The sequence below is a fragment of the Heptranchias perlo genome, unplaced genomic scaffold (assembly GCF_035084215.1).
Source record: "Heptranchias perlo isolate sHepPer1 unplaced genomic scaffold, sHepPer1.hap1 HAP1_SCAFFOLD_63, whole genome shotgun sequence".
Lineage (NCBI taxonomy): Eukaryota > Metazoa > Chordata > Chondrichthyes > Hexanchiformes > Hexanchidae > Heptranchias > Heptranchias perlo.
Window position 1 is genome coordinate 289,765 of NW_027139655.1, and position 14,285 is coordinate 304,049.

Sequence of the window (14,285 nt, forward strand, 5' to 3'; positions counted from 1 at the left end):
AATAGAAGTCGGGCCGAATGAACTCTGTGCTGTCGATACTACATATATGTCAATATATTATTAGATTATACACTGTATTATATTTTCTACTACAGAAGTTCTTGTCAAATAAGAAATTCAGGGAAACTTCTTTACCCTGATGGGCTGAATGGCCTGTTTCTGTGCCGTGCTGTATTCTCTGCAATATATATAAAGATATGTACGGGATTAAATTCGATAAACCCCCGAATCCGGGCGCGGGGGTCGATTAACCCCCACGTGATTAACCTGAACCCGGTCGTTGAGATGCAGACAGTCCGTGAGATTGGTGCTGCCTGGTGATTTCCCTGATTCCTGCGAGCGGTCAGGCCTGGCTGCGCTGTTCAGCAGCTTCTCACCAACAGAGGGGGCCCAGATATTGCGTGAGTCGTTAGCACTTCTTAAAGGCAGGCTGCAGCTCTTCAAGGCAGGTTGCACATCGCAAAGTCAAACATTTGATTCAGATACAAACCTTCGGGGTCATTTGTTCTTGTGCAGTTTTGATTGGCAGCTTCTTCTGAATTAAACAGACCATTGCTGAAAATGACTGGCTCCCAGTCACTGTTTTGATGGCATTTATCAGCCTCTCTTTTTCAAACTGGTGAGTCTGTTTGGAATCTCTGAGAATGTTAATCAAGTCGACAGCTTCCATAGTTTGTGAGAAAAAGACAACAAAAAACCAGGATGTTCGAAAGTTCGGTCACAGTTTCGTATAGTATTTGTAAATTATTTATTATTTTATTTTCCAATAAGGATCTGGATGAGCTTTACAGTAAAGCTGTTGCCTTACTGCTCCTATTTGTTTATTCTCTTACTGTTTCATCAATTTGTTTGGCAGATAAAGTCTAAAACAAGGTCTAGTGTTGTGTGAATCTGTCACCCCCTGAAGAGCAGGCACTATTCGGCACTGGATAGAACGAGTGGGCTGAGATAATCTGAAGGGGTTTCCCTGTTCATTACCCGTAGCCCTTGAAATGTTACATTGATATCAGGACAAGCGGAAACACTGAGACATTGGGAGTGAAGTCTCACGTAACAGAGCAGCTGCTTTTTCAAGCTTGGAAATTCAGCTGATTTTAAATAAGAAAAAATTGACTTCATTCAATTTGGCAAAAAAGCAACTATCTCTGAACTGTCTCCACTATATGAAAACCACCGACATTTTACTGATCGGCGAATAATGATCTTGTTCAAACTGTACAAAATAAAATTCAATTGTAATCTTTTTAAAGTAACAATCTGATATATAGCATTCTCCAACCAAAATAAAGCACCAAGCATTCCCAGGACGTTGAGAGATTATGTGAGTGGGTAAAACTGTGGTAAATGGAGTTCAATGTGAGGAAATGTGAGGTCATCCACTTCGGATCTAAGAAAGAATAATCAGAGAGTTTTCGAAATGGTGAGGAGCTCGGAACTGTGGAGGAGCAGAGAGATTTAGGAGTCCAAGTACAGAAATCATTAAAAGCTAGTGGACAGTTACAAAAATAATTAAAAAGGCTAATAGAATGTCGGCCTTCATTTCAAGAGGGCTGGAATATAAAGGGGTGGAAGTTATGTTCCAGCTGTACAGAGCTCTGGTTAGAGCCCATCTGGAGGATTGCATTCAGTTCTGGGCAATGCACCTCAGGAAGGATATATTGGCCTTGGAAGGGCTGCAGCGCAGATTCACCAGAATGATATCGGTGCTAAAAGTGTTAAATTATGAGGACAGGTTGCATCGACTCGGCTTGTATTCCCCTGAATATAGGAGATTAAGGGGTGACCTAATTGAGGTGTTTGAGATGATTAAAGGAGTTGATAGGGTCGATAAAGTGAAACTACTTCGCCTGGTGGCGAATCCAGAACAAAGGGGCATCACCTTAAAATTAGAGCTTGGCTGTTCAGGGTGATGTCAGGAAACACTTCTTCACACAAATGGGTAGTGGAAATCTGGAACTCTCTCCCACAAAAGTCTGTTGAGGCGGGGGGCCAATACGAAATTACAAAACGGAGATTGATAGATTTTTGTTCGGCAAGGGTATTAAGTGTTCTGGAACCAAGGCGGGTAGATGGAGTTAAGATACAGATCATCCATGATCCAAATGAGTGGCGGAACAGGCTCAAGGAGCTGATTGACCTCCTATTGCTCCAATTTAAAAGGCTCGAGGGGCTGAATGGCCTCCACCTGTTGCTATGTAACAGGCTCGAGGGGACGAATGGCCTCGTTCTGTTCCTGTGTCATGGGCTCGAGGAGCTGAATGGACTTCAGTTCCCATATAACAGGCTCGAGGGGCTGAATGGCCTCCTCCTTTGGCTATCTGACAAGCTTGAAGGGTTGAGTGGCCTCAATTCCTGTGTAACTGGCTCGAGGGGTTGAATGGCTCCTCCTGTTTTTATGTAACAGGCTTGAGCGGCTGATTGGCCTCCAGTTCCATTGTAACTGCCTCGAAGGGCTGAATGGCCGCCTCCTGTTTCTGTGTAACAGAATTGAGTGGATGAATGGCCTCCAGTACATACCTATCAGGCTCGAGCGGCTGAATGGCCTCTTCCTTTTCAAGCGTAATAGGGTCGAGTGGCTGAATGGCTTTTAGTTCCTGTATAACAGACTTATGGGGCTGAATGGCCTCCTCCTGATACTATCTAACAGGCTTGTGGGGCTGATTGGCCTCCTTTTCCTGAGTATCAGTCTCGAGAATTTGAATGGCCTCCTCTTGTTGCTATCCGATAGGCTTGAGGTGTAGATTGGCCTCCTGTTCGTGTGTAACAGGCTCGAAGGGCTAAATGGCCTCGTCCTGTTCCAGTGTCATGGGCTTGAGTGGCTACATGACCTCCAGTTCCTGTATAACATGCTCCAAGGGCTGAAAAGCCTCATGCTGTTCCAATCTAATAGGCTTGAGGGGCTCAATGGCCTCCTGCTGTTCCTGTCAAACAGACTTGAGGTGCTTGCCGCCATTTCATCCAAGATGGCTGCCTTACTTGATGCCATTTTGTCCAAGATAGCCGTCGTACTTGCGGCCATTTTGTCGAAGATGGACGCCATACATGCCGCCATACATGCCGCCATTTTGACTTAGATTGCCGCCACACTTGCCGCCATTTTGTCCAAGATGGCCGCCGTACTAACAACCGTTTTCTCCATGATGGCCCTCGTACCTGCCGCCATTTTGTCAAAGATGGATGCCGTACGTGCCACCATGCTCTCAGTGTGTTAATATATATATATAAACATATGATACATAACTTATAAATGCTAGTTGTTGTATTATTAGTAGTTGTTGTGGTCTCGATATAAAGAATGCCACTCGGGTATCACTCTGGGGTCACTGGGAGCATTCTGGGATCACTAACGCACTCTGGGATCAATCTGCGGAGCCTGGGTGCAGTCTGGGTTCACTGGGTGCACTCTGGGATCACTGTGGTATCACTGTCGACAATCTGCAGTGTAATTTCCGCCATTTTGTCCAAGCTGCGTGCGCACTTGCCGCCATTTTGTCCAAGGTGGCGGTTGTACTTGCTGCTATTTTGTCAAAGATGTCCACCATACTTGCAGCAATTTTTACCAAGATGGCAGCCGAAAATTCGGCCGCTTTGTCCAAGACTGCTGGACTCGCCGCCATTTTGTCCCAGTGAGCCGCCGTACTTTCCGCCACTGTGGGATCACTGTGGGGTGACTGGGTGCATTCTGGGATCATTCTGATGTCCATGGGTTCACTCTGGGATACTGTGAGCACTCTGGGATCTCTTTTGGATGACTGGGTGCACTCGGGGTTCTCTAGGTGCACTCTGGGATCACTCCGTGATGACTAGGTGTACTGTGGAGTAAATGTGGGTTCACGGAGACGTTCTGGGGTCACTCTCATGTTTCTGTCGACTCTCTGCGTGGTAATTTCCGCCATTTTTTCCAAGATGGTATTTGCCGACATTTTGCCCAGGACGTCTGCCGTACTTGCCAACATGTTGTTCAAGATGACCGCTGTACTTGCCGACATCTTGTCATAGATGGTTGCTGTACTATACGGCCAATTTGTCCAACATGGCCGCCATGGTTGCGGCAATTTTGTCGAAGAGGGCCGTCGTCCTTGCCGCCATTTAGTCCAAAGTGGCCTCAATACTTGCCGCCATTTGGGACAAGATGGCCGACATTTTTTGACAATTTTGTCCAAGAAGGCCACCGAACTTGCCGCCATTTTACCCCAGAGGGCCGCCGTACTTGCAGCAACTCTGGGGTGACTGGGTGCATTCTGGAATTTCTGGATGCACTCTGTGATCACTTTCGGTTGACTGGGTGCCCTGTGCGATCACTGGGTGTGACTCTTGTTTAACTCTGGGGTCACTGGGATATTCTGGGGTCAGTGTGGGATCACTGCTGTCACTCTGCGCGGTACTTGGCACCATTTCGACCAAGATGGCAGCCGTCGTCGCCGCCATTTTGTCGAAGATTTTTGCCGCACTTGCGACAATATTGTCAAAGATGGCCGCCATACTTACGGCCATATTATCCAAGAAGGACTCCGTACTTGCTGCATTTTATCCAACATGGCTGCCGTACATACCGCCGTTTTGACAAGATGGCCACCGTGCTTGCAGCCATATTGTCCATGTTTGCCGCTGTAATTGACGCCATCTTGTCTAAGATGGCTGCCGTACTTGCCGCCATGCCGGCCGTGTGTAATACTCTGGGATCACACTGGGGTGACTGGGTTTAGTTTGCGATCTCCAGCTGCACACTGGTATCCGTCTATGGTGACTGGGTGCGTTCTGGCATACCTGGGTGCACTCTCGATCAGCCTGGAGAGACTGTGTTTAATTTGGGATCACTGGGTACCCCCTGGGATCACTGGGTGCGACTCTGGGTTAACTCTAGGGTCACTTGGATATTGTAGGGCCACTGTTGGATCACTGGGACACTCTGCGCGGTACGTTCCGCCATTTTGTCCAAGATGGCCGCGGTGCTTGCCGCCATTTTATCCAAGATGGCTGCCGTGCTTGCCGCCATTTTGTCCACGATGGCATCACTACTTGCTGCCATTTTGTCCAAGATGATCGCTGTACTTCACGCCATCTTGTCCAAGATTGCTGCGGTAATTGCTTTCATGCTGTCCGGGAATAATACTCTGGGTTCACTCTGGTGTGACTGGATGCGCTCTGTGATCGCTGGGTGCACTCTGGGATCACTCTGGGTTAACTGCTTTTACTCTGGGATCTCCAGGCGCGCACTGGTATCACTCTAGTTCGACTGGGTGCATTCTGGGATCACTGGGTGCACTCTGGAATCACTCTGGAGAGACAGGGTGCACCCTAATCCCCGGGGTGCACTCTGGGGTCACTGTGGTGTGACTGGTTGCACTCTGGGTTCACTGGGTGCGCTCTGGGATCATAGTGTGCGACTCTGGGTTAACTCTGGGGTCACTGGGACATTGTGGGGTCACTGTGGGAGCAATGGGGTCACTCTGCGCGATAATTGCCTCCATTTCAAACAAGATGGTTGACGTACCTCCATTTTGTCCAAGATGGCTGCCGTATTTACAGCATTTCTGTCTAAGATGGCCGACGTATTTGCGGACGTTTTCTTCCAGAAGGCCGCCGCACTTGCCGCCATTTTGTCCAAGATTGTCGCTGTGTTTGACGCATTCATGTCCAAGATGGCTGCCGTATTTGCCGCCATGCTGGCCGTGGGTAAATACTCTGGGGTGACAGGGTGAACTCTGTGATCCATGGGTGCACTCCGGGTCACTCTGGGTTGACTGGGTGCATTCTCGGATCAGTGGGTGCCCTCTGGAATCCCTTGGCGCACTCTAGTATCACTCTTTGGATGACTGGGTGCATTCTGGGATCTCAGGGTGCAATCTCGGATCACTCAGAAGTGACTGAATGCACTCTGGGGTCACTGTGTTCATTAGGACATTCTGGGGTTACTGTGGGATCACTCGGGACAATCTGCACGGTATTTCCGCCATTTTGTGCGAGATGGCTGTGTTCTTGCCGCCAATTTATCCAAGACGGCGGCCGTTCTTGCTGCCATTTTGTCCAAGATGGTCGCCGTACTTGCCGCCATTGTGGCCGTCGTGTAAATACAAGTTGTTGTTGTAGGAGTAGTTGTTGTGGTGGTGGTCTAAAAATAAAGACTGTCATTTGGCATCGCTCTGAGGTGACTGGGTGCACTCCGGTGTCATTGTAGGGTCACTGGGACATTCTGAGGTCACCGTAGGATCATTGGGGACACTCTGCGCGGTACTTGCCGACATTTGGTCCAAGATGGCTGCCATACTTGCCGTCATATTGTCCAAGTTGGCTGCCGTTCTTGCCGCCATTTTGTCCAAGATGCCACCATGCTCGCCTAGTGTAAATACATATATATATATATATAGTATATATCTATAATAAATAGAAGTTGCTGTTGTTGTAGCAGTAGTTATGGCGGTGGTCTAAATATAAAGACTGCCACTCTGGGATTCTTAGTTGCACTCTTTATCACTCTGGAGTGACTGGGTGCACTTCGGGATCCCTGGGTGCATTCCAGCATCACTCTGGGGTGACTGGCTTCACTCTGAGTGCCCTGGGTGCAGTCTGGGTTCACTCTGGGGTGACTGGCTGTTCCCTGGAGCGACTGGGTGCACGCTGGCATCCTGGAGGGTAACTCTGGGTTGGCTGGGTGCATTCTGGGATCACTGGATGCACTCTGGAATCACTCTGGTGTGAAAGGGTGCACTCTGGGGTCATTGCGTGATCACTGAGCACTCTGTGTGCAATTGTTGCCGCCATTTTGTACAAGATGGCCGCCGTACCGACCGCCACTTCGTCCAAAATGCCGCCATTTTGGCCGTATGTATATCTATATATATTATAAACACAAGTTGTTGCTGTTGTAGTTGTTGTGGTGGTGGTGGTCTAAATATAAACACTGCCACTCTGCGATCCCTCCGGGGTGATTGGCTGCACTGTGGGATCCCTGGGTGCAATCTCTAAAACACTGGGGTGATTGGGTTCACTCCGCAGATACTGTGATATCACTGGGGACACTCTGCGTGATACTTGCCCACATTTTGTCCAAGATGGCCGCCGTACTTGCCGCAATTTTGTGCAAGATGACCACCGGACTTGCCGCCATTTTGTCCAAGATTGCTGCCGTGCTGGCCATGAGTAAATACATATATATATATATTGTGAATAGAAGTTATTGTTGTTGTAGTAGCAGTTATTGTGGTGGTGGCCTAAATATAAAGAGTGCCAATCTGGATTATTCTGGGGTGCCCATTGCCTCCTTGAGAGGGGACCGGCCGAGGCCTCCTCCCACAAAGGGAACAGACCGAGGCCTCCCCCAGAGGGGACCGACCGAGGCCTCCTCCACAGGCTGCAACCAAACAGGGCCCACGTGAGTTCGGTCTGTTTATTGCCCTGGGGTTTAATTTCCTCTCTGGGCTCTGGTTTTGGGGCCTCGGTTTAATATGTTCCCATTCGATTGTGACCGTTCTGATGTCACCAGGTTAAAGCCTGGGGTTAAAGTAGCCCGGCCTGCAATGTTAAACAAACACGTTAACCCAGTGTGAGACAAACAGGGGCCGAGAGGAGATTAACGTCGGGAACATGAACTGCTGAACGGGCTTCGAGGGTTTGTTACAATTTCAAAATGATGCTTGTGTTTCGGGGAGATGGCACAACTTTGAGGGGACAGAGCGGCCATTTGCGGGATTTTGATGGAGCAAATAAGGACAAACTGTTTCCAGTGGCAGGGGGCCGGTAACCAGGGGACACACATTCAAAATAATTGGCAAAAATGCCAGAGGTGACATGAGGAAGGATTATTTTTACGCAGCGAGATGTTATGTTCTGGAATTTACTGCCTGAAAGGGTGTTGGATGCAGATTCAATAGTAACTTTCAAAAGGAAATTGAATAAATACTTGAAAAGGAACACATTGTTCGGTTTGAGGAAAGGAGTGGAACCAACTGCAAAGAGCCTGCACAGGCTCGAAGGTCCGAATGGATTGCTTCAGGGAAATATCATTCTGTGATATTGCTGGCTGGTTCTTGGCAGCCATTTTGCAAAAGCTGCATGGCAGTCATTTTGCGTTGCATTGCGGCCATTTTAAGTCGCATGTCAGGCGGCCATTTTGTGGAGCCCCAGCTGAGCTCCACACAATTTGTGTAAATTGCATATCCAGACCCCCCCCCCCCACACCGCGTAAGACCCACCCGGTGAATAGACCGACCGGCCATATCTATGGTACCAGTTGGAGGATGTGTGACGTAGTTTCCAGGAACCTTTATTCAATATTTTAAAATACGAAAACCAGTAATTTTATTTTAAATAATGAGGGGGGCAGGCCGGAGCTGAAGTAAACGGTGGAGTTTTATTAACACAGCATATGGACAACAACTTACATTTATATAGCGCCTTTATATTAGCAAAACATCCCAAGGTTCTTCACATGAGCAATCAGACATAATTTGCCACATAAGGAAATATTAGGACAGGTGGTCAAAAGGCTGGTCAAAGAGGGAGGTCTTAAGGAGCATAGTAAATTAGGAGAGAGAGGCGGAGAGGTGGAAAGGTTTAGGGATAGAATTCCAGAGCTTTGGGCCTCGGCAGCTGACCACGCGGTGCTCAGGGACACGTTCCAGATTCTGACTCATCACTGGGAGAGGCACCCAGGAGTACCGAATCCAATTATCAGTGTCCCACTGCAGCCCAGACTGAGTCCCACCCTGGGCCTTTCCTGTCTGTACATTGACCCAGTGTCCCACTGCAGCCCAGACTGTGTCCCACCCTGGGCCCTTCCTGTCTACATTGACCCAGTGCCCCACCGCAGCCCAGACTGAGCCCTACCCTGGGCCCTTCCTGTCTGTACATTGACCCAGTGTCCCACTGCAGCCCAGACTGAGCCTCACCGTGGGCCCTTCCTGTCTCTACATTGACCCAGTGCCCCACTGCAGCCCAGACTGAGCCCCACCCTGGGCCCTTCCTGTCTGTACATTGATCCAGTGTCCCACTGCAGCCCAGACTGAGCCCCACCCTGGGCCCTTCCTGTCTGTACATTGATCCAGTGTCCCACTGCAGCCCAGACTGAGCCCCACCCTGGGCCCTTCCTGTCTGTACATTGACCCAGTGTCCCACTGCAGCCCAGACTGAGCCCCACCCTGGGCCCTTCCTGTCTGTACATTGACCCAGTGTCCCACTGCAGCCCAGACTGAGCCCCACCCTGGGCCCTTCCTGTCTGTACATTGACCCAGTGTCCCACTGCAGCCCAGACTGAGCCCCACCCTGGGCCCTTCCTGTCTGTACATTGACCCAGTGTCTCACTGCAGCCCAGACTGAGCCCCACCCTGGGCCCTTCCTGTCTGTACATTGACCCAGTGTCTCACTGCAGCCCAGACTGAGCCCCACCCTGGGTCCTCCCTGTCTGTCCATTGACCCAGTGCCCCATTGGCGACCATCCAGCCCCGGATATCCGGCAGAATCAGCGCTGGGGGACCGGGTGACTGAGTCTCGTGACCCTGGCGCTGGGCCTCTGACGTCACAATGGGAGACGACGCTCGCTCAGCTCGAGCTGGAAACCGTTAAAGGGCCGTTAGGATTTAAACCTGGAGCGCGGCCAGTTAAAGGGGAGGGACAGAGAATCGGCCAAAAATATTCATATAATGAGACCAGGAATGGTTATAAATTGAAATGTTCATATAATGAGACCAGGAATGGTTATAAATTGAAATGTTCATATAATGAGACCAGGAATGGTTATAAATTGAAATGTTCACACTCCCACTCTCAGTCTGGGTCTGAATTCCTGCAGTGACTCCAGGTGTCTATTTCCGTTTGAACTGAACTGATTCCCCCACAGCCTGAAACAGATTAAAGATTCAACAGGAAATAAACAGATTGAACAACAGTGTAAATAACAGGGAGACTGGGGTAAATATTTCAATAATAATTACAGACAAATATTACCCATAAAAAGGGATTGAATCCCATTGATATTTTATTTATTACATTGAACATTAACGCAAACACTCACCAGATCCGCTCCAGATTCCTGCTGGTCAGTATGAGGGAGCGGAGAGCGGGGACAGATCGGTCTGTGAAGGAATTTGATCCCAGGTCCAGAACCGTCAGTGACCGGTTTGTACTGAGAGCGGAGACGAGATCATCGGTACAAGAATCTGAGAGACTGACATCCCATAGACTGGGGATCAGAGAGAGAGAAATAACAGGAATCATGGTAAATCCCGAGTGTTTATTTGTATTATTATTATTTATACTGATATTAATGTACCGTGTCAGATATCCAGTTGTTATGAACACAATCTCACAGAGTCTGGGACTTATTCCAGTTCCTGTATTTTACAGTCCGGGTTCCTCAGAGCCGCAGACAGTAGTTTCACTCCTGAATCTCCCAGTTTATTATTACTCAGTTTAAGCACCGTCAGTGACCGGTTTGTACTGAGAGCGGTGGAGAGATCCTCGGTACAAGAAGCTGTGAGATCGTTATCACATAACCTGGAGATCAGAGAGAGAGAGAGACAGAGACGAGCAGAGATAACAGGAATCAAAGTATATTTCCAGTATTTATTTGCATTATTATTATTTATACTGAGATTGATGTACCGTGTTACATATCCAGTTATTATAAACACAATCTCACACAGTCTGATACTTACTCCAGTTTCTGTATTTTACAGTCCGGGTTCCTCAGAGCCGCAGACAATAGTTTCACTCCTGAATCTCCCAATTTATTGCTCGCCAGTCTAAACACAAAAAGACAGAGCGTGAGAGACAAACTGAGTCCAATCCCCGATCTAATACAATTTCTCTCTGATATTACAGGAAACACTGAAAAATCTTCAGGAAATTAATAACCAGATTTCCCTGTCACGGACAATGAATCTCACTCTGTCCAACTCCCCATAGATTCAGTGACTGTCAGTAAATGTATTTATTAAATAAAGTGCTGTCTGTGTGATGCCTTTAAATGTCCCTCAGTCCGGTCTCATTCCCTGATGATCAGAATGACCCTCCTGGAGGTCAGTGGCCGATCCCATCATGTTTGGGGAAACTTGTCTCACTTCTGCTGCTGCTTAAATCCCAGATTTTATGGGAATGTGGCGATTTTCCCCGAATTAAATAATAAAGCGGTGATTTCCTGTACTTTATGCAGTATTATATTAATCTGTATAATATCTCGGGGTGAGTTATTTTGTGAAACGGCGCTAACGGCTGCTGTAAAATCCGTCCCCCAGGATTTCATGTGATAAGGAGTGTTTATTCTGTCCTGGTACAAGTTTTAAATGTCCATTTGCTCCTTGTTTACAGGGGAGGGGAGTCTCTCTCTTTATGCCCATTAAACTGTCTCCATATTTATTTCAGGTGTAACGGGCCCGACAGTTTATGGGGATTTTTCTGAAGTTCCCTCCCCGAGCGGGGCCTCACACACACGGGGGCAGATTATGGGAATATCCCGGGTTCACTGCCCCCTGGTTAACCCAGGAGTCTCCCGCTTTGTGTGGGGCCACACCGCTGGCCTGTGTGTGTCTGTACTCCTGGGCTAATACCCCACAACCCGTTAGATTGGAACGTTTTTACCGACAGATTTTAGTTCCAAAATCCCACTGAAGTGTCGGCCTGGATTAATGAGCGAGGGGCCTGAATCCACGACCTTCTGACTCAGAGGCACGAGTGCTGCCAGCTGGGTGATGAGATGGTGGATGTATTGCAGAGTGTGAAGGGCTGTGTCATTGATGAGTTGAGATAACTTACCGACCTCCTGCGGGGAAAGCTCAGCTCGCCCACTGGCGGTTGACTGCCCGAAAGCTGTGTTTTGCTCTTTGTTATTGAATGTTTGGTGTTTCTGCTTCCCTCTCCTACACACGTTGACAGTCCGGTGACCGTCACTTGCCCCCACACCTCGGTAAGAGGGTGGGATGCTCCGACACACAGACTGCTGCAATTAGTGTCAGTCTACGTGTAAGTAACAGTGAGAAGGAATCTCTTCAATGGACGTATCGCAGGCAGTGAGAAAAACAGCAATAAATATAATTTATTACAATTAAATTATCAGACTCTTTCAGTGACCTGTATTTACTGATCCGATAAGGGCTGTGAAATCCTGACTGGTTCACCAGGATCCATTTAAGATTCTCCAGTCCTGAGGGAATTACGAACCGATTCTTTTATTATTTGTCATATTTGTGTTGAATCTGCTTCTCTCTGATTTAACTGAACTGTTTGTTTCTCTTCATTACCGAGCAACAATACAATCCGTGACTGTTCTGCAATTGGCCTAACAGTTAGAGACAAATAAACAGTTACCTCAAAACCTGGCATTTGTGCAGTGCGGGTCCCAGCCGCTGGAGTGCTTCACACTGAATGTAGCAGTTCTCCAGATCGAGGAATTTAATTGTATCACAGAGTCCAATGACATGAGACAACACAGCACAGTCAATCGGGGTCAGTCGCAATCCATTAAATGTAAGTGTTTCAACAGATCCGACTGTGACCCGAGCCAGTGTTTTATTCTGAGACTCAAACAGGTAGTGGAATGTGTTCAGGAGGTTCCATTTCCCAGTTTCACTCTCTGTCTTTCCAATCTCTCCTTCAACCTTCTCCTTCACCCAGTCAATCACTCCGCAGATTGTTTGATGAAGAAATGGACCCAGAAACTCCTCCAGGGGCCGAGCTGACTGTGAGGAGGAGAGACCAACAACAAAACGGAGAAATATCTCAAATCTCCCATCTTCCTTGCTGTGGGCTTCACTGAGGAGTTTCCGGATGTCCCCTGGATCTGGAGTCAGGAATTGTGCGAGTGCGGCTACAAACTCTTGGATGGTGAGGTGCGGGAATGTGTAAACCACACTCTGGGCAGAATCATCTCTCTGCAAAAGTTCCATCATGAACCCAGACAGGAACTGGGAAGGTTGCAGATTGTACTTGATCAAATCTCCATTTCTAAACACAATCTTCTTCTCGGAGACTCCAGTGAAGGCCATCTCACCGATCTTCAGTAACACGTCACGGGGGGATTCAATCTCTCGGCCATGGTTTTTCAGAATGTTGTAAATATAGTAGGAATATAGTTGGGTGATGGTCTTGGGAACTCGCTGATGTTTCCTGTCTCTTTGTGTGAAGAAGGGACCCAGTGACAGACCGAGGATCCAGCAGTAGGAAGGGTTGTAACACATGGTGTACAGGATCTCGTTCTCCTCCACATGTTTGAAAACAGCTGCTGCCACCACCTGATCTTCAAAAAACTTGTTGAAATATTCCTTCCGTTCTTCACCAACAAATCCCAGGATTTCAGCCCAGACACTGATCTCAGCCTTTTCCAATAAATGTAATGCAGTGGGGCGGCTGATCACGAGCACTGAACATCCTGGGAGCAGCTTGTGCTGTATTAAACTGTACACAATGTCAGACACTTCACACCAGTCTTCAGGATCTGTGCACATGTACTGAGGTTCTGTATTTCTTCGATTGTCAGCAAAATCGATACTGTCCTTGAATTCATCTAAACCATCGAATATAAACAGTAATCTCTCTGGGTTCTTCCAGAGCTCTCCCAGAATATTCCCAAAGTAAGGATACAGATCCAGTGTCAGATTCCTCAGGTTTATTCTGCAGTTAATCGCGTTCAATTCGCGGAATTTAAAACTGAAAACAAATTGAAAGTGTGGGTATATTTTCCCAGTGGCCCAGTCATAAACAATCTTTTGTACCATTGTTGTTTTTCCAATCCCCGCGACTCCGCTCACTGCTACTGAACTCCCAGATTTGGATTTTCTCCGGGAAAAACTGCTCTGGAACAATTGATCAGTTCGGATTTTTTCCAGTTCTCTCCGGAGATGTTTCTCTCTCCACTCTTCATGGTCTCTGCCTCTTGCCAGCAGTTCATGTTCTACTAGTGTCCGATCTCGAACAGTAGAAATGACCGTTAGCTCAGTGTATAGATTGACCAGCTGGAAAATCTTAACCTTCTCCTTTATTAGGATCGTGTTCACTCTCAGTGTTTCAGTTTGGACCCGAAGTGTTTCCTTGTGTTTCAGTTGAACATCTTCAATTAGAACAGACAGAAAGTGGTTCTCAATGTAAGATGCATTGACATAAAAACAAATTCTCAATATCACTTTACGATTCAGTAAAATTTTCCGAGATTTAATTCACAGCTTCAATAGAGGTGTGAGCAGGAAATTAAACTCAGTTACTGAAAACCTCGCTTGAAAGTGAATCATGGCGGAGAGAAGTTTCAAATCCTCACTTGATTCTAATATTTACTGAACATGGAGATTTCTATGAAGGTG

General features: G+C 47.6%; 1 protein-coding gene across 2 annotated transcripts in view; it reads right to left on the bottom strand.

The window, feature by feature from the left end:
- Window positions 1–8,331: 8,331 nt before the first annotated feature.
- The window catches only part of LOC137317671 (NACHT, LRR and PYD domains-containing protein 3-like), a 33,905-nt gene continuing 27,951 nt past the window's right edge, over window positions 8,332–14,285 (bottom strand). For both annotated transcript variants that reach the window (XM_067980837.1, XM_067980838.1), the window contains exons 6-9: window positions 12,301–14,038; window positions 10,653–10,739; window positions 10,010–10,177; window positions 8,332–9,836 (exon numbers count right to left, since the gene is read on the bottom strand). In XM_067980837.1, coding sequence (XP_067836938.1) covers window positions 9,749–9,836; window positions 10,010–10,177; window positions 10,653–10,739; window positions 12,301–14,038 — 2,081 coding nt within the window. In that variant the 3' untranslated portion in view covers window positions 8,332–9,748. The remainder of the gene's footprint in view (window positions 9,837–10,009; window positions 10,178–10,652; window positions 10,740–12,300; window positions 14,039–14,285) is intronic.